Source organism: Podarcis melisellensis, assembly GCF_964234715.1.
Source record: "Podarcis melisellensis genome assembly, chromosome: 5".
NCBI lineage: Eukaryota > Metazoa > Chordata > Lepidosauria > Squamata > Lacertidae > Podarcis > Podarcis melisellensis.
This window is the reverse complement of record NC_138537.1, coordinates 3,567,379-3,585,151: the sequence shown is the minus strand read 5'-3', so window position 1 is coordinate 3,585,151 and position 17,773 is coordinate 3,567,379. Positions and strand designations below refer to the sequence as shown.

At 48.5% G+C, this 17,773-nt stretch overlaps 1 protein-coding gene across 7 annotated transcripts in view; it reads right to left on the bottom strand.

Annotated features, from left to right (window-relative positions):
* TNK2 (tyrosine kinase non receptor 2) overlaps positions 1-17,773 on the bottom strand; it is a 110,684-nt gene that overhangs the window by 54,797 nt on the left and 38,114 nt on the right. The window contains exon 1 of one of the 7 annotated variants that reach the window (XM_081910815.1): positions 8,303-9,013. The exons of 5 other annotated variants lie outside the window; for them this stretch is intronic. In XM_081910815.1, coding sequence (XP_081766941.1) covers positions 8,303-8,365 — 63 coding nt within the window. In that variant the 5' untranslated portion in view covers positions 8,366-9,013. Of the gene's footprint in view, positions 1-8,302; positions 9,014-17,773 lie in introns of those variants that run through there. One more of the 7 variants, XM_081910818.1, reaches the window with a different exon arrangement.

Sequence of the window (17,773 nt, the reverse complement as noted above, 5' to 3'; positions counted from 1 at the left end):
AATAAATGTCGGTGTATCGGAAGCCCTGCATTCCCCCACAGGAGCCTGCCCAGGCTTTGAGATTTTCCGAGAAAGCCCATTTCTCACTCCTGCTGTGGGGGACAGACGGACCCCAAGGGCCTCAAAAATGACAGCTCTTTCAGAAACTGCTGGCAAAGCTTTTACTCTTATCGTGAGAACACAAATTGCTACACATGCAGGTTCACAGCACACAAAACGCAAAGCGCAACAGCTTTTGCAACATAATGTATTTATGTGAAGGCCACACAGTGAATTAAAGCTATGTAAGCAAATGCTTACACTTATGCTTGAAGTAAAATGTATCTAAATGAGTTTTGGTTAACAACAGCTAGTTTTCTTCCTTGAATGAGGTAATGAGAAAGGTTTCTATGCATGGTTGGAGAAAATTTTAATGCTTTGTGTAAGAAACCTGTAAGTAAATGCGCCCCCCCAGGGCAATGGGATGGGGTTCAGCCTTTGTGCAAATGATCCCGCTGAACTTTTTGTTTTGCAAAGTAATATAATCATTGGACTCTATCTCTTCCTGGCTCCTGAGTTTTTTGGGCAAGACCCAGGAACTACAGTGGTACCTCAGGATAAGTACTTAATTTGTTCCGGAGGTCCGTTCTTAACCTGAAACTGTTCTTAACCTGAAGCACCACTTTAGCTAATGGGGCTTCCCACTGCTGCCGCGCCGCTAAAACACGATTTCTGTTCTCATCCTGAAGCAAAGTTCTTAACCTGAAGCACTATTTCTGGGTTAGCGGAGTCTGTAACCTGAAGCGTATGTAACCTGAAGCGTATGTAACCTGAGGTACCACTGTATGGACTTTGTTTGCCTGCAACACTGCCACCTTCACAGACACGTTTGGTGAGGACGCAAGACAGGGCCTTCTCAGTGGCTGCTCCTAGACAGTGGAACTCCCTTCCACAGCCTCTGCAAATGCAGAGTCTCAAAAGCCTGGGGCAAGAGTCATTTTGCCCTCTCTGCTTTGCTCTCGCCAACCAGCCAGCAAAGACATCTTTTGTTCCAACAGACCTTTGGTGGCTAACTGGCTGCTGCGAGAGGGCCTTCAAGGGGCGCTGTTCTTTGTGTGTGTTTTAAAAATGAATCTAAGTCATTTTGGCACTGCTTTCGATAGGTTTGTTTAATTGTTTTCAATTGTTTGTTTTCAGATGAATCGTGTTAATGTATGTCGTGAGCCGCCTTGAGCGGAGAAAGGCAGGGCACAAGCAAGACAAATCAATGGGTGTAGATGCATTTTGACGGCAAGCTAATGTTTAAAAAGGTAAAGGGACCCCTGACCATTAGGTCCAGTCGTGGCCGACTCTGGGGTTGCGGTGCTCATCTCGCTTTGTTGGCTGAGGGAGCCGGTGTACAGCTCCCAGGTCACGTGGCCAGCATGACAAAGCCGCTTCTAGCAAACCAGAGCAGCGCATGGAAATGTCGTTTACCTTCCCGCCGGAGCGGTACCTATTTATCTACTTGCACTTTGTTGTGCTTTCAAACTGCTAGGTGGGCAGGAGCAGGGACCGAGCAACGGGAGCTCACCCTGTCACGGGGATTCGAACCGATAACCTTCTGATCAGCAAGGCCTAGGCTCTGTGGTTTAACCCACAGCGCCACCTGCGTCCCTAAGTAAACACCCGCTAATGTTTACTGCAGGACATTTCCCGCATAGTTTGCCATGGAAAAGCAGCGTGTAGCTAGAGTTAAACTGGACTCGGGTAAATGGGTGTTGTGAGGTTTTGCAAAAGGCAGCGGAACCTGTTTGGCTGAAGGTGACAGCAGGACGCGAGAAAGGCGTGCATTTGAGAGGTGGGACTAGGGAGGCAAGCTAAGAGGTTTGCCTGAGCACACAAATGCTGAAAGTGCATTATCAAGGCTGCATTATCATGTGTTTTACAGATGTCCAAGTGAGCACACTGAGCATCGCTCTGCAGACTGCCCTCCCAATGCACACGGAAGGTTGGAGGGAAGAGGGGATCTGTGCAATGAGGCTTCTGTGCACACACCTCTCCATAGAATCATAGAATCATAGAGTTGGAAGAGACCACAAGGGCCATCGAGTCCAACCCCCTGCCAAGCAGGAAACACCATCAGAGCACTCCTGACATATGGTTGTCAAGCCTCTGCTTAAAGACCTCCAAAGAAGGAGAGTCCACCACACTCCTTGGCAGCAAATTCCACTGTCCAACAGCTCTTACTGTCAGGAAGTTCTTCCTAATGTTTAGGTGGAATCTCCTTTCTTGTAGTTTGGATCCATTGCTCCGTGTCCGCTTCTCTGGAGCAGCAGAAAACAACCAACACTTAACTGTATTTGCACAATCCATGTTTATGCCTTCTTTCCTTATAAGTAGCTCATCGTTCCATGGCTGTACCTTGCAAAAATCCAGTGGCCTTTTCCTTTTTACGCACTGATCATCTTCACAGCCAAACATCAACCGAAGAAACAGAACATAAAACTGAATACAGTGGTACCTCGGGTTAAGAACTTAATTCGTTCTGGAGGTCCGTTCTTAACCTGAAACTGTACTTAAACCTGAAGCACCACTTTAGCTAATGGGGCCTCCTGCTGCTGCTGCTGAACAAATTTCTGCTCTCATCCTGAAGCAAAGTTCTTAACTCGAGGTACTATTTCTGGGTTAGCGCAGTCTGTAACTTGAAGTGTCTGTAACCTGAAGTGTCTGTAACCCGAGGTACCACTGTATAATAATAATAATAATAATAATAATAATAATAATAATAATAATAATAGTACCCTGCCTATCAGACTGGGCTGCCGTCCTGGGCAGCTTCCCAAAAACTAAAAAACATAGTAAGGCAATCCTATCAGATGCATGGAAAATCCAAAGAGAGATTTTGCGGAGCCAAGCTTCAATTCAGCAGGTGAGATTGGGTTTTTGCAAGTGTGTCTGGGTTTGCCAAAGTGTGGGTGAGCCCTGACTGCCCCACTGAATTCAGCAGGTCTTGCGTTCAAGCAAACAGGTGCAGGATTGAGCTGGGCGCATTTGAATGCTCCACCCGCACACAGAAAACTAGCTCTTCAAGGTGACAACAAGGCTTGCCTCCTCCCTGACCTTCTCTGTTTCCGCTGGCAGGGAGCTCCTTTTGGACCAAATCCTTTTGCGTGCCTTATTGGCAAACGTCCACAGGCACGCCCCACATTTAAAGCACTGTTACCCCCACTTTAACACGTGTGGCTTCCCCCGAAGCATCCTGGGGGTTGTAGTTGGTTAAGGGTCACCTGATGTATGGAAGTGAGAGAGCTGGACCATCAAGAAGTGATGCTTTTGAATTCTGGTGCTGGAGGAGACTCTTGAGAGTCCCATGGACTGCAAGAAGATCCAACCTCTCCATTCTGAAGGAAATCAGCCCTGAGTGCTCACTGGAAGGACAGATCCTGAAGCTGAGCCTCCAGTACTTTGGCCACCTCATGAGAAGAGAAGACTCCCTGGAAAAGACCCTGATGTTGGGAAAGATGGAGGGCACAAGGAGAAGGGGACGACAGAGGACGAGATGGTGGGGAAGTGTTCTCGAAGCTACCAGCATGCGTTTGACCAAACTGCGGGAGGCAGTGGAAGACAGGAGTGCCTGGTGTGCTCTGGTCCAAGGGGTCACGAAGAGTCGGACACGACTAAACGACTAAACAACAACAACAACAACAAGAGTCACCTGACACCTCTCAGCAATCATAAGAAACTACAGGTGTGGGCCAAAATATTTGGGGAGGTCCCAGTTTGTGGAAGACTGCTCTAATGTGTTTAAAAGTGGGTCAGTGATTCCCCAAAAACTCCAGGATGAATGAATGTGAACTGTCCTCTCCAGAAACATGCTATGAATACAACAAATACATTTTCCTTCTCTTGGTTAGCATCTCCTTTTTACAGGATTCTTTGTTGTGGGATCTCCACTCTGCTCTGCTTTTTAAAAGGCCATCTGGGCTTGATCTGCAAGCGGAGCAACGAAGCTACTCCCTCCGTTCTTGGCTCGCTGTCCAATCGCTGGTAAACTGCCCTCCCAGTTAAACATCTGGCCCCGATTTCAGGGGAAAGCAACAACAATGGCATTTGTTTGGCTTTCTGATCCCAGCTGTGCTCCCTCGCTCTGCTGGAGTGGAGAGCCCTTCTCAGCAGGAGACCAAGGACCCATTCACACAAGGAGGATGCAGAGGGTATTCTCTGTCGCTGTGCTGAGAGGGATGCCAGGAGGGATGGAGTGCATGTTGACTCAGAAGTAAATCCCATTGCACTCAATGGGAGTGATGCCAACTCCCTGGTTTAAATGTACGGCCTCAATTTATGATGGGGTGGCTATGAAGGACTTGCTCACAAATTTATTGACAGCTGCACAAATTGTAATACAGTGGTACCTTGGTTTAGGAACTTAATCCATTCCGGAAGTCCGTTCTTAAAGCAAAACCGTTCTCAAACCGAGGCGAGCTTTCCCTAATGAGGCCTCCCACCGCCGGTGCCCGTCCACCGTTTGGCTTCCGTTCGCAGATCGAGGTAAAGTTCGCTAACCGGAGAACCTACTTCTGGTTTTGATGAGTTCATAAACTAAATAGTTCGTTAACAGGGCTGTTTGTAAACTGAGGTACCACTGTAGCTAGGAAGCGGAAGGGGCAAGCAGAATATAAAATGGAAGAATGGTATAAAAAGGTGTGGGATACAGCTATTAATGATAAATTAACATGTGCCATCAAGGTAAGATGGGGAATATGCAGGAAAAAATGATTTTGAGGAGATAGGGAGGGTGCTTGTAGAATTTGTACTGTTAAAAAGGAAAGGGGTCAAACTATCGCAAGACGTGTTGAGATTTTGGGAGCTTGGATAGTTACAATAGAATGGTCTCGGTGATGGGGGTCACACTTTTTTTCTTATTTATTTAAGATTATTACTTTGCCTAATAATAATACAGCGGTACCTCGGGTTACATACGCTTCAGGTTACAGACTCCGCTAACCCAGAAATAGTGCTTCAGGTTAAGAACTTTGCTTCAGGATAAGAACAGAAATCGTGCTCCGGCAGCAGGAGGCCTCACTAGCTAAAGTGGTGCTTCAGGTTAAGAACAGTTTCAGATTAAGAACGGACCTCCGGAACGAATTAAGTTCTTAACCCGAGGTACCACTGTAATAATAATGATGATGATGATGTTGCAGCAAACATAACTGGAGAGTCTTTGGGGCAAAGACAAGAGCTGCAAACACACCACAAGAACATGAGAGAATTTGTAAGATTGTAAGATTGGTGGAAGTCAAAAAAATTGTATAAGATGTCAAAATGTGTTTAATTGCTGTTGAAAAATGATATGCTGAAAATTAATAAAAAATTATATATACATATTTTTTAAAAAAGAGTCTCATTCTTTGCCGACTGAGCTACCCCAGCAGCATAATTTCCCTTCCTGCAAAAACAATTGGGGGGTGGCAGCCCAAGTGACACAAACCCCCTTTGATGGCAGGACCTGAGTTTGCAAGCCTGTTCTTGAATCCCACCTGAAAATAGCGACCGTCCACAGGTGCCTCTAGTCTAGCGAAAAGGAGGATATGAAGGAAGGCAACCCACAAAAGCAACAAACTTGTGTGTTTGCAATCTAATGGGCCTCCCGCAGCCATGCCAATTCTTCTCTGCCCCCCTCCCTGCCTTCCTGGCTCGCCTTTCCCAAGAACCTCCCTGCTTCCCCAGGCGGAGTGGGGTGGGGAAGGAGAGTCTACCTTGCTATTCTTGGGCTGCAGCCACTTCAAGCTTCCACACGACAATACAGATCCTCTGTGGCGCAGGCCGGGCTAAAAATATTTGGGGCTGCGTCCAGTGGGAGAAAGTGGACGTCCCTTTTGCAAGAGGGGGGAAAGAGAGAGTTCCGGTTTCTGGACAAGAAGCATTCAAGTTTGGAGACTATTTGAGAGGCAGCCTGGTGCAATTGGGACAGGGCGGGAGACCCGGGTTCAAATCCTTACTCGGCCAGGAAGCTGACTGGGCAACCTGGAGACAGTCCCTGCCTCTCTGCCTAATGTACCTCACAGGGTTGTTGTGAGGATAAAAACGAGAGGAGAAGTATGCAGGCAACCTTAAACTCCTTGGAGTTGTTCCTGCGTTGCAGCGGGTTGGACTAGATGACCCGTGGGGTCCCAACTTTTAAAATGAATTGATTTTAGGATGTTGTGTTTCTTTTATTGTTGTTAGCTGCTCTAAGCCCGGCTTTGGCTGGGGAGGGTGGGATATAAATAATAATATGATTCTTTGTTTCGCAATTTGATCCTTTCACATGGTTTTGTTCTGGGTTTTTTATGCACTGTGTGTTGCTGTTATTTCTATTGATTATCGTTTAGTAATTATTCCCCAGTTGGTCTCTAAGGTGCTACTGGACAATATTTTAATATTTTAATTTATTTCGGCTGCGTCAGACCAACACGGCTACCTACCTGAATCTAATTACTTCTTGTAATTGTTAAGAAAGGATTTCTGTTCGGTTATTACCTCGTGGTATTTAATTGTATTGTGTGCTGTTCTAATGGATTGTTGAATATTACTTTATCTGATACGAGTTGTTCATTCTTAAGTTATGTTTTTATTATGAATTCTTTGTAATGAGTCAGATGGTTATACGGTGTGTGAACTTTGTTGCTTCTCCAGCCTTGTGTATGGAAAGGTGATAGACAAATCAAAAGTGAAACGAAATAAAAATGGGATACAAATGTAGTAATAATAAAATAGTAACCCTGTCTGGCCCTGTTCAAAGTATGCAAACTTCCCCTGGACTCCTTATCCCTGTAGAATTATTATCATAAACTGCACAGCTTAGACAAAGTTGCAACGTGGCAGCTACTGTTTTGGAGTAATGAAACTGCTTATCCTGAGCCCAACCATTGGTCCATATAGTGTAATATTGTCTACACTGGCTGGCAGCGTCTCTCTAAGGTTCTCAGAACAGGATGTCCCCCAGAGACTGAATCTGAGACCTTCTGCATGCAAAGCTGATATTATTATTATTATTATTATTATTATTATTATTATTATTATTATTGTCACCCACCTGGCTGCTCCACCATCTCTCCGACAGGTCAAGTCCGTGACAGGTGAGGTAGCAGTGGCTAAGATAGAGTGCAGTCCAGGACATGTCTACTCAGAGGTAAAGCCCAGTGATTTCAATTGGACTTACTCCCAAGTAAGTGTCTACAGGACCAGAGGCTGCAATCCTATGTACACCTTCCTGGAAGTAAGCCCAGCTGAAATCAGTGGGAGTTGCTTCTGAGTAGACATGCAAAAGCTTGTGCTGAGCTAATGCTCTGGATTTGAATCACACCTCTCCAAAATCCTCATTATGGCACTAAGGACAGCGGCTCGCCTTGCAGGGTTGTAGTAAAGATCTCTGCCAATGTATGTGGAGCGTTCTGAGCACTCAAAAGCACCATGTACAGGCTAACTACATAATTCTTTAGTTTGCGTTCACACAGAGGTGTCTTTCCCTTAGGGGAAGCCTGTTTAGGGTTACAGTTTTGAAATCTGCTTCTCACAGCACAAACAACGGAGAAGAAAGTTTAGAAGCTGGCATGCAGGGAACCCCTTTTGCCGACAAAATTCAGAAGAGCAAAAAGCTGGAGCCTGGAAAGGAAGGACTGCGATGATGAGCCGTGTCTGTGTTGATGTCACACGAATTAGGACCACTGTTTCCCCCCAACACTGCATGGATGGGAAACTGAGGTCAGCAGAGAAAACACTTGCAAGGAGCTTTTCCTGTGAGTTTATGATTGAGAAAGGATTTAAAAGCCAGGTCCCTTTTGTCCAGATTCGGACACGCTTTCTGCTGTGCGCCACCGCTGCAGGGTTTATGCAATGTGCTGGGCCAGTTGCATGTGAGGATGCACAGACCCAGGTTGGTTTTGCTTGCACCAGTCCCTACATCAGTCTCTTGTACTAGTCCTACACGGAAGGTGCTTTCTCAGGATCTCTAGACCAGGGGTGGCTACCTTTTGGGGCCCCCTGGTGTTGCTGAACTCCAGCTCCTGCCATCCCAGAATACTGGCCCTGCTGCTTGCTGGAAGGCTGCAAGTTCCCTACCCACCCTCCTACCCCAAAGTAAAGCAGGACTATCCTTGCTTCAGCTTCCCGGAGATGGACCTTCGTAACTCAGACCGTAGCGGAACGGCACCTACAGAGCAAGCAGCTAAAGAGGTGGCTCTAGTAAGCTAGCCAGGCTGCGCGCTCGCATAGAAAACAGCAGAGGAAGACCAACGCCGAAAGGGAGAGGAGGCTGGGCATTTCCTCGTTGCAAACGGGTCTGCGCGCATCGTTCTCTTACCGTGTACATGCGGAAGCGGGCCAGAAATGGGAAGGAGCGGCGCAGAGCCTCAAAGCGCCGCATCTCTGCTACCCAGAGAGGATGCTCTCTGACAGCCTTCCTCCTGTCTTGCTATGACCGGCGCACCTTTGGGAAAGGGACCCACAACATAAACAGGAGAAGGGGGTGGGGGCTTCCCAGAGCCTGCAGCAGGATCCTTGCACTGTCAGCGGCTAGCAACAGTCCCCCAAACCACCAGAGTTGCACCACACTTCAACCAAGGCTGACTCCATTGGAGGGCAAAGGAATCCATCAATCCAGGGTCCTCAAGATGCTTCAGGGAACACTTGCATGCGCCCAAGGAGAAATCCGAAGGTTTTCTGTGGATGACGGAGATTGATGCAGTCCCAGGCAGTCAGTTTCAGAGGCGTCTGACCTTTTGGGGGGAGGCATCCTCCACGCTGCCTCGGCGTCTCCCCAGGAAAAACCAAGCGGAGATTTCAGCAAGGGTCGTAGGTGTCAAAACTGCCTGTGCTGGCCTGCCTGAAATCTCCATGCTCAGCTTCTGATGCTAAGAAGAGGCGGCAAACCAGCTCAGGCTCCAACTTCCCAGCATCCGAAAGTTATCCGAATCCTGACAGGTCTGGGATCTGGGTTCCTCTGGGCAGCCAAGGCTGGAGGGAGTTTGTTGTGCAGCTCTCCACAACAGGACACTGTTGAGTCTGGTGCGCGCTGCGCCTGCAATCGCGCATGCTTGTTTTCTTTCTCCTCTCCTCCCCTTTCCTCCTCTCTGGCCGGTCCCAAGGGAATCTCTCCCTCGCCTGCCCGCTAGCCTGGAACAGAGACTCTATGGTATTCGCAGGGAACGCAGTTTGACCGGCTGCCAAGAGGTCAGCTTTAACTGTGGGCTGGAGAGGCAATTTCCTGTGGGCCTCTGCCTGGGATTTCAAATCGCTTCTCAGGCTCTCCTCCAGCCGTCTGGCTCAGACCTTGCTGGCAGACCTTGCTGGCCAGGGAGCATCCTGGGGTACCCAGGTTTCCCGGCAACATTATCACAGAATTGCGGAGATGCCAGGGACCCCCAGGGGCCATCTAGTCCAACCCCCTGAAATGCAGGAATCACAGCTAAAGAATCCCTGGCAGATGGTTATCCAAGCTGTTTAAAAACATCCAATGATGGAGAGTCCACCAGCTTTTGAGGGAGTCTGCCCCACAGTCAGATGGCTCTCACCATCTGAAAGTTCTTCCTTATGTTTAGTCGGAATCTCCTTTCTAGTCTCTGAATCCGTCGGTTTGAGTCCTGCCATCCGGAGCAGGAGAAAAGAAGCTTGCCCCCTTTCCCATGTGACTGCCCTTCCACAGAGCCTAGGACTTGCTGATCAGAAAGTTGACGGTTCAAATCCCCGCGACGGGGTGAGCTCCCATTGCTTGGTCCCAGCTCCTGCCCACCTAGCAGTTCGAAAGCATGTCAAAGTGCAAGTAGATAAATAGGTACCACTCCGGCGGGAAGGTAAACAGCGTTTCCGTGCGCTGCTCTGGTTTGCCAGAAGTGGCTTAGCCATGATGGCCACATGACCCGGAAGCTGTACGCCGGCTCCCTCGGCCAGTAAAGCGAGATGAGCACCACAACCCCAGAGTCGTCCGCGACTGGACTTAACTGTCACGGGTCCCTTTACCTATTGTATCTTCAAATACAGTGGACGCTCGGGTTGTGAACGTGATCCATGCGGGATGCACGTTCGCAACCTGCAGCGTTCGCAACCCGCAGCGGTGCGTCTGCACATGTGCAGGTTGCAATTCGGTGCTTCTGCATATGCACAAAGCACAATTTAGCGCTTCTGCACATGCGTGACCGCCGAACCCCAGAAATAACCCGTTCTTCTCTTCCGGATTTCAGCGGGTGCGTAACACAAATCAAACGCAACCTGAGGCAGCTGTAACCCAAGGTATGACTGCATCTGAATTCTCAGTCTTCTTTTCTCCAAACGCCCCCCAGTTCCCTCAACAGTTCCTCATACGGCTTCATTTCCAGACCCTCGATCATCTTGGCCGCCCTCCTCTGCACACATTCTACCTTGCCGATAAACTGAGATTCCCAGAACTGGACAAAAATGGAGAAGCGTCCTTCGTTGTCCTAATTTGCAGTTAACGCTTTCCTTGGTGTCGAATTTGCGGCTGATGCAAAAATGTCAGTCTTTGTTTTTCCTCTCCTACTCCAGTGTGTACAACCCCCCCAAAAAAACCCCCACCTAATTTGATCCTGGAGCATAAGAAAGTGCCAAACCGGGAGGAATGTCCTCAGCGGCAAAAGCCACTATTTACAGGGGATAATTTGACGGCAGGCCTGGAAAAACGCTGGAGATGCGAGAGACCTGGAACTGCAGGAAACAGCGAAGTCGCCTCCTCTGCAAAACTGCTTCCCAGGCCTGCCACAGGGGAATGATGTGGGAAGGGTCTCATCCTGCCCCAAAGCCCCGTTGGGCCTGCTGGGGATGGGGCAGAGCCCTTTCTTTAAGTCTTCCCAGCCTGTGCACCTGACAGATGGCTGGCGGGGAGGCTGCGGGGGGAGGCGAAGGAGCAGGGAGCTTCCTCCAGCGCCAGGGTCTTGTCCCTCGTCCAAGCGGGGAGGAAAACAGGAGGAAAACAGTGCGACCTTTGCGGTGCCCTGGCTCCTTAACACTGCTTTCTTGTCTTCCAGCACATCCCCGAGGAGAACAGCTGGCCGGATCTGGAGCTAAACATTTTCACTGCAGAGGGATGCTGAAGGCGTGAGGAGGGAGAGAGAAACAACAGGTTTCGTTTTTTTTCCGGGGGGGGGGTTAGCAAAATCCTGGGGGGAATGGGAGGCTTGCCTTCCTGTTTACCAGTTCGCCTGGAACGATTCCCACACTTTCAAGGCAGTTAATAATAATAATAAAAAGCACCAAGCGCCGTTTGAAGCATCGCACTTTGGAAAAAAGTATGCATTTTTGTTGAAAAGGAAAGGGGGGGCATGCAGAAAGATTGAGGGGAAAGCTTATTTTTGCAGCTGGTTTCTGATCAAATTGCAGACTTGCAGAGGATCCGTAGGCTGCCTTCCTCTCTTTTGCAGGGAAGGAAGCGCAACACGGGACACGTCAAAACAGCAGGTGCAATCAGGGGCCTGCAATGGAAAGAGTTCCAGGCGACTCGAGACAGCGAGCCAAGCCGCAAGCAGCTAGGGAGGGCCACCCCCTGACCCTCTCCTCTGTTCCTTAGCCAGTTTCAAAATGAATCAGGGAGTCCTTATTGACCCCAAAACTGGACTAGGAATGTAAGAAGCACTGTGCCAGATCGGATGGAGGGTTCATTGGCTGCGGCCGGATGCTTCCTGGAAGATCGCAAGCCAAGTGCAAAGGCCAGCAAACCTCTGCTGCTGCTTCTCCATAGCTCAGGTCTTGGGTTCAATCGCAAGCAACCTCAGTTAAAAAGGAATCTCAGGCAGAAGAGCTGGCAAAGATCTCTCCCCGAAACTCTGGGAGTAGCAGGAAACTGTCTTATACTCCACACCCATAAGAAATCCATCTTGGCGGCATCTACACTTTGGAACTCCCTGCCACTTGATATCAGGCTGGCGCCTTCGCTGTACCCTTTTCAGCACCTGCTAAAGACATTTTTGTTTCGACAAGCCTACCCAGGTATCTAAAACGCTGGTGTGCTTTTAGCTTATTACTTTTTTGGGGGGAACATTTTAATTGCTTTTATTAATAATTTTATTGTCTTGTTTTTTCATTTTATTTTTTGCAAGCTGCTTTGAGGGCGTTTTTAAACAATCAAGCGGTAGAGAGATTTTATTAAATAAATAAATCATGCCGAGATATTGGTCCATCAACCTCAGGATTTTCCTACACCAAAGATGGGAGAACCCGAGGGCCATGTTCTCTTCTGGGGAGCCTGCCAGGGGCCACATGGCAGGGGTGGGCAGGGCCATCTTTCCCTTTGCGCAGCGGGGACGGAAACACACACACAGAAGAGACATTGCCAGAGTCTGCCCGTGTCCTAGGGACTGGCAGCAACTGACCTAGCTTTCAGACAGGGGCCTCATCCATCCCGAACTGGAGATGTAGCAGAATGAACCTATTTATTATTTCTTTGTTAGATGTATACCCTGCCCTTCACCCAAAGATCTCAGAGACGTCCACAAGATAAGAGCACAAAATAAATAGTTAAAGCAAAACAGAATAATGATCACCACATCCCCGGAAAACACATCTGGTGGCAGCAAACCCTGCCGTTTAAGTGTGTCGTGCGAAGAAGTACTCTCCCGCATGTGTCCTGAATCCGTGCCACGACTCAGTTTTCCCTCCCTCTAATTTTTTGCAGCCTCCCATGCCTCCGGGAAGAGTCAGGGAAAAGGATTCTTCGTGTGGGGCTTAATTCAAGCCAGAATTCTTGCAGGGCTCAGCCCCACAAACGGTTCTGAGCAAGGCTGGGGAACTGCGCCAGAAGCAGGGAACAGGGCAGAGGAAGTCCTTCCCCAATCTTTTGCCCCTTTCCCCCAAATATGCAGAACCGTCCTTGCAAAGGCGCATCGATCAGCGCGAGAGCGTGTGCTTGGCATGCAGAAGGTTCCCAGCTTCGATCCCCGGCGTCATCTCTTGATAGCCAAGAAAAGACTCCTTGGAGAGCTGGCAAATAGAAGGGGAAGAAATGGAGGCAGTGAGAGATTTTACTTTCTTGGGCTCCATGATCACTGCAGATGGTGACAGCAGCCACGGAATTAAAAGACGCCTGCTTCTTGGGAGAAAAGCAATGACAAACCTAGACAGCATCTTAAAAAGCAGAGACATCACCTTGCCAACAGAAATCCGTATAGTTACAGCTATGGTTTTCCCAGTAGTGATGTATGGAAGCGAGAGCCGGACCATAAAGAAGGCTGATCGCCGAAGAACTGATGATTTTGAGTACTGGTGCTGGAGGAGACTCTTGAGAGTCCCATGGACTGCAAGAAGAACAAACCTCTCCATTCTGAAGGAAATCAGCCCTGAGTGCTCACTGGAAGGACAGATCCTGAAGCTGAGACTCCAAGACTTTGGCCACCTCATGAGAAGAGAAGACTCCCTGGAAAAGACCCTGATGTTGGGAAAGATGGAGGGCACAAGGAGAAGGGGACGACAGAGGATGAGATGGTGGGACAGTGTTCTCGAAGCTACCAGCATGAGGGAGGCAGTGGAAGACAGGAGGGCCTGGTGTGCTCTGGTCCATGGGGTCACGAAGAGTCAGACACGACTCAACGACTAAACAACAACAACAACAAGAGCTGCTGGCAGCCAGTGCAAGCAGCACTGAAGTAGATGGGCCAATGGTCCATCTCAATATCAGTCTCTTTGCCTTTTCTAAGATACTGCTTTGGGCTCCCACCAGGAATGAATCGGGCAGAGGGGGGGGGGGGGAATCAGCCTTGTGAGAAGTTTAAGATTTTCAGCCAGAAGTGGATGGGTTGTTGTTAAAAATCATCACGATTAAGGTCCCCTCTAAATGTCCTTTTTATTGTGCAGCCATGACGACAGCCAACATGGTGCAGCAGTTATGACCGTCAGACCAGGACCTGGGAGAGACCAGGGTTCAAATCTCCATGCAGCCATGGAGCTCACTGGGTAACCTTGGGGCGGTCAAACGCTCTCAGGCCAGTCTACCTCGCAGGGGTGTTGTGGAGAGTCAACGAGGAGCAGGAGAACCACCTTATTAATTTACTCCATTTAAATCCACTCCAAAGAGCTCAAGGGGGCGTACACAGCACTCCCCCTCCTCATTTAATACAACAACCCTGTGAGGTAGGTTAGGCTGGGAGGAAGTGACCAATACCAGAGGTCACCCAGGGAGCTTTGTGGCCGGGCGGAGAATTGAGCTCCCGGAAAAAGAAGGTGGAATTAAAATGCAATAAATAAATAGCCAAATGATCTGTGCTCATCAGGGCAGTTTTCTACATGATTCAACTTTCAGTATTGTTTCCACCTACCAAAGTTTCAGGCAGGACACACCAATCTGTGTCCGTTCCGAAACTTGCTGCTGAAATCCTGTAACTTTTCACACCCCGAGTGTTTTGGAGGGGGAGAGGAAGGTTGTCCCACTTTTGTAGCAGTTAGGGTCCCCCCCCCCCAGGTGGCAATGCCGCAATTAATATTGAGAAAGCATCAAGTTAGGGAATTGTTTAGGGAAGCTTTTAATGTTTGATGTATTACTGTATTTTAATATTTGGTTGGAAGCTGCCCAGAGTGGCTGGGGAAGCCCAGCCAGATGGGCGGGGTATAAATAAATTATTATCATCATCATCATCATCATCATCATCATCATCACCACCACCACAGAACTAATAATAATTAATAATATAACAATACCAAACTATTTTTGCATCTGCCGCCATCCCGCAGGAGCTTTAAGGCAGGCTGGCAGTGGCATGCTTTGTGATTAAAAATCACAAATCATGCACCAATCTACAGGCAGAGTCTTTCTCAGCACTGCCCCCCTGCTCATAATTGTTGTTATTATTATTTATTGCATTTATATCCCACACATTCATATGCATGGTTTTCCTGCTCCTCAATTATCCCCAGAGCAACCCTGCCAGGTGGGATAGGCTGAAAGTGACTGACCATCCCAAGATCCTCTAGTAAGTTTCACGGCCGAGTGAGAATTTGAACTCGGGTCTCCCAGGTCCTAGTCCGACATTCAACGCCAGCCACGGGCTCTGATCCTCCCCTCACAATTCTTTAATTTGCAGGGAGAGCGATCAGAGCATCACGAATGGAGTTTGTCCTTTCGCGAGAGCAAATCAACGCCTTAAATAATGCATTGCTAATGGAGTTTGATCTTTTGCAAGCACCAGGGAAACAAAAGGCGCTGAGACATTCGCTGCCCGGTTTTCCATGCTAAGAGCTAGAGAGTTGCTCTTGAAATCTCAAAGAAATAAATCAATCTGAAATGGCCAGGATGGCCAGGTTCTTCTCTAGAGGAGTTAGTCCTGAATGGGCAAAGGGAAATCTGAACATGTGCAGAGTTTGAAAGAATGAACAAGTCTTACACTGTGCACAATTACAAAGTGATGAGGCCGGTTCAATGGCACGTGCGGTAACAATTAGCGCTGACCTGATTTGCATACGCTATAGAGCTAAGAGACGGGCAGGGGTTTTTTTGATGCTTGCCAGGCAGTGCCAGGCATGGCCAAAGTCCTTCAAGGGCGCCCAGTACAGCCCAACGTGGGAATTATAGCATTGCCAATGGCCTTTCCCCCCCCCTTACAGGTTTACTTCCATTTTTTAATTTTTTTTATTCAAAATTATAACAAGACATATTATCCAAAAACATATCATCCTTGTTTTCCCCCCATTTTTCCTCCCTCTCCCTCCCACACAAAACCCTCACCCCCCGACTTCCCTCAGTTCCAGTCTTTGATTTCTCCAATAATGCTGTTTTCTGCATCTTACACAGTTGTATAGATCCTCAAACTATTTAGCTGAATATTATCAATAAAAAGTTTGTGAATGTTTATTCAAAACCTGCCAAGGAGTCCAGTTTGCTTTGTTGCGTCTTCAAAAACTTTGTAAAGGGTTCCCATTCATCCTTAAAGTCACAGTTATCCTTGTCCCGTAGCTTGTATGTCAGTTTGGCCAGTTCTGCATAGTCCATCAATTTTTCTTGCCATGATTCTTTAGGTTTACTTCCTGGCACAAATCATCCTAGTTTTGCTACCCATGAGGAACACCGCCACAGGAGTCTCCTAGGCACTGAAGCACCGCCACAGAATCACAGAACTGTAGAGTCGAAAGGGACTCCCAAAGGTCATGTATTTCAACCCCTTGCTTTGCACTTTGACCCCTGGAGAGCTTACTCAACTCCCATTTTTCTTTCTGAGACGTCGACAGGGAATCGCTCGCCCCTTCCCAAGCCCGCCTTCCAGTCCCGAGGGCCAGAAACTTGCTCGTTTTTAAACGAAAGCTCGTGCTCCCACAGGGGCAATGCGGTGTAATGGTCAGTGCGTTGTGCTAGGCGCTTGAAGACCAGGGTTCAAATCCCCACTCACTGGGTGTAGCCTTGGGCCAATCACTGCCTCTCAGCTTTAGGGAAGTTTTTAATGTGTGACATTTTAATGTATTTTTAATCTTTGTTGGAAGCCGCCCAGAGTGGCTGGGGAGACCCAGCCAGATGGGCGGGGTACAAATATTATTATTATTATTATTATTATTATTATTATTATTATTATTATTAACCAACCTCTCAGGGTTGTTGTGGGGATTAAATTGGGGTGGTGGGAACCATGTACGCCACATTGAGCTCTATGGAGAAAAACTGTGGGATCTAAATGCAACAATACAGTAAATAAATCTGTGCTACGAGACGCGAAGTTTCCTCCAAAGCAATAGCGGCTGGAATAAACTGGTTTGGGAAATCTCTCCCAGGACGTAATCCTACGTCTAGATTCCCAGGGTCCAGAACAGAAGAAAAGCCTTCTGGATGAGACCTACCTAGTCCAGCATCCTGTTCTCTCAGGGGTCAGCCAGATGGTTGTTTGTAAACCTGCAGTTGTCTGTCTATCTGTCTAGCATCTTAAAAAGCAGAGACATCACCTTGCCAACAAAGGTCCGTGTAGTTAAAGCCATGGTTTTCCCAGTAGTGATGTATGGAAGTGAGAGCTGGACCATAAAGAAGGCTGATCACCGAAGAATTGATGCTTTTGAATTCTGGTGCTGGAGGAGACTCTTGAGAGTCCCATGGACTGCAAGAAGACCAAACCTCTCCATTCTGAAGGAAATCAGCCCTGAGTGCTCACTGGAAGGACAGATCCTGAAGCTGAGGCTCCAATACTTTGGCCACCTCATGAGAAGAGAAGACTCCCTGGAAAAGACCCTGATGTTGGGAAAGATGGAGGGCACGAGGAGAAGGGGACGACAGAGGACGAGATGGTGGGACAGTGTTCTGGAAGCTACCAGCATGAGTCTGACCAAACTGCATGAGGCAGTGGAAGACAGGAGTGCCTGGCGTGCTCTGGTCCAGGGGGTCACGAAGAGGCGGACACGACTAAACGACTAAACAACAACAAACCCGCAGTTGTGGAATCGCAGAATCCAGAGGCCATCTCCACCAAGAGGAGACCCCTGTTCATGCAGAGCAAATCAGCTGAGCCACATTTCCATGCCCTCCTCGCCCCTGGCACCGCCTGGTGAACACCCCCAGGCGGAGACCACCAAATCCACCAGAACTTGCTCAGCATAGATGGCACCCTCCATTCCAGTAACAGAGACAGGGCATGAACCAGTAAGAAAGTCCCATGCCTGAGCCCCAGCAAACCGGAGCTGAACAAGAAGAGCAGGCAGTTTGGCAGTTTGGAGGTCTGATCCGTTTGTGTCCCAGGCTGCCACCCTGATTTCTGAGCCCCCCGAGGTCACTGACCCACCTCGTCCCCCTCCAGGGCTGGGCCACCTCTGCCACCAACCAATATGAGCTGAAGGAACGGATTCTCACAACCCCAAACACAAC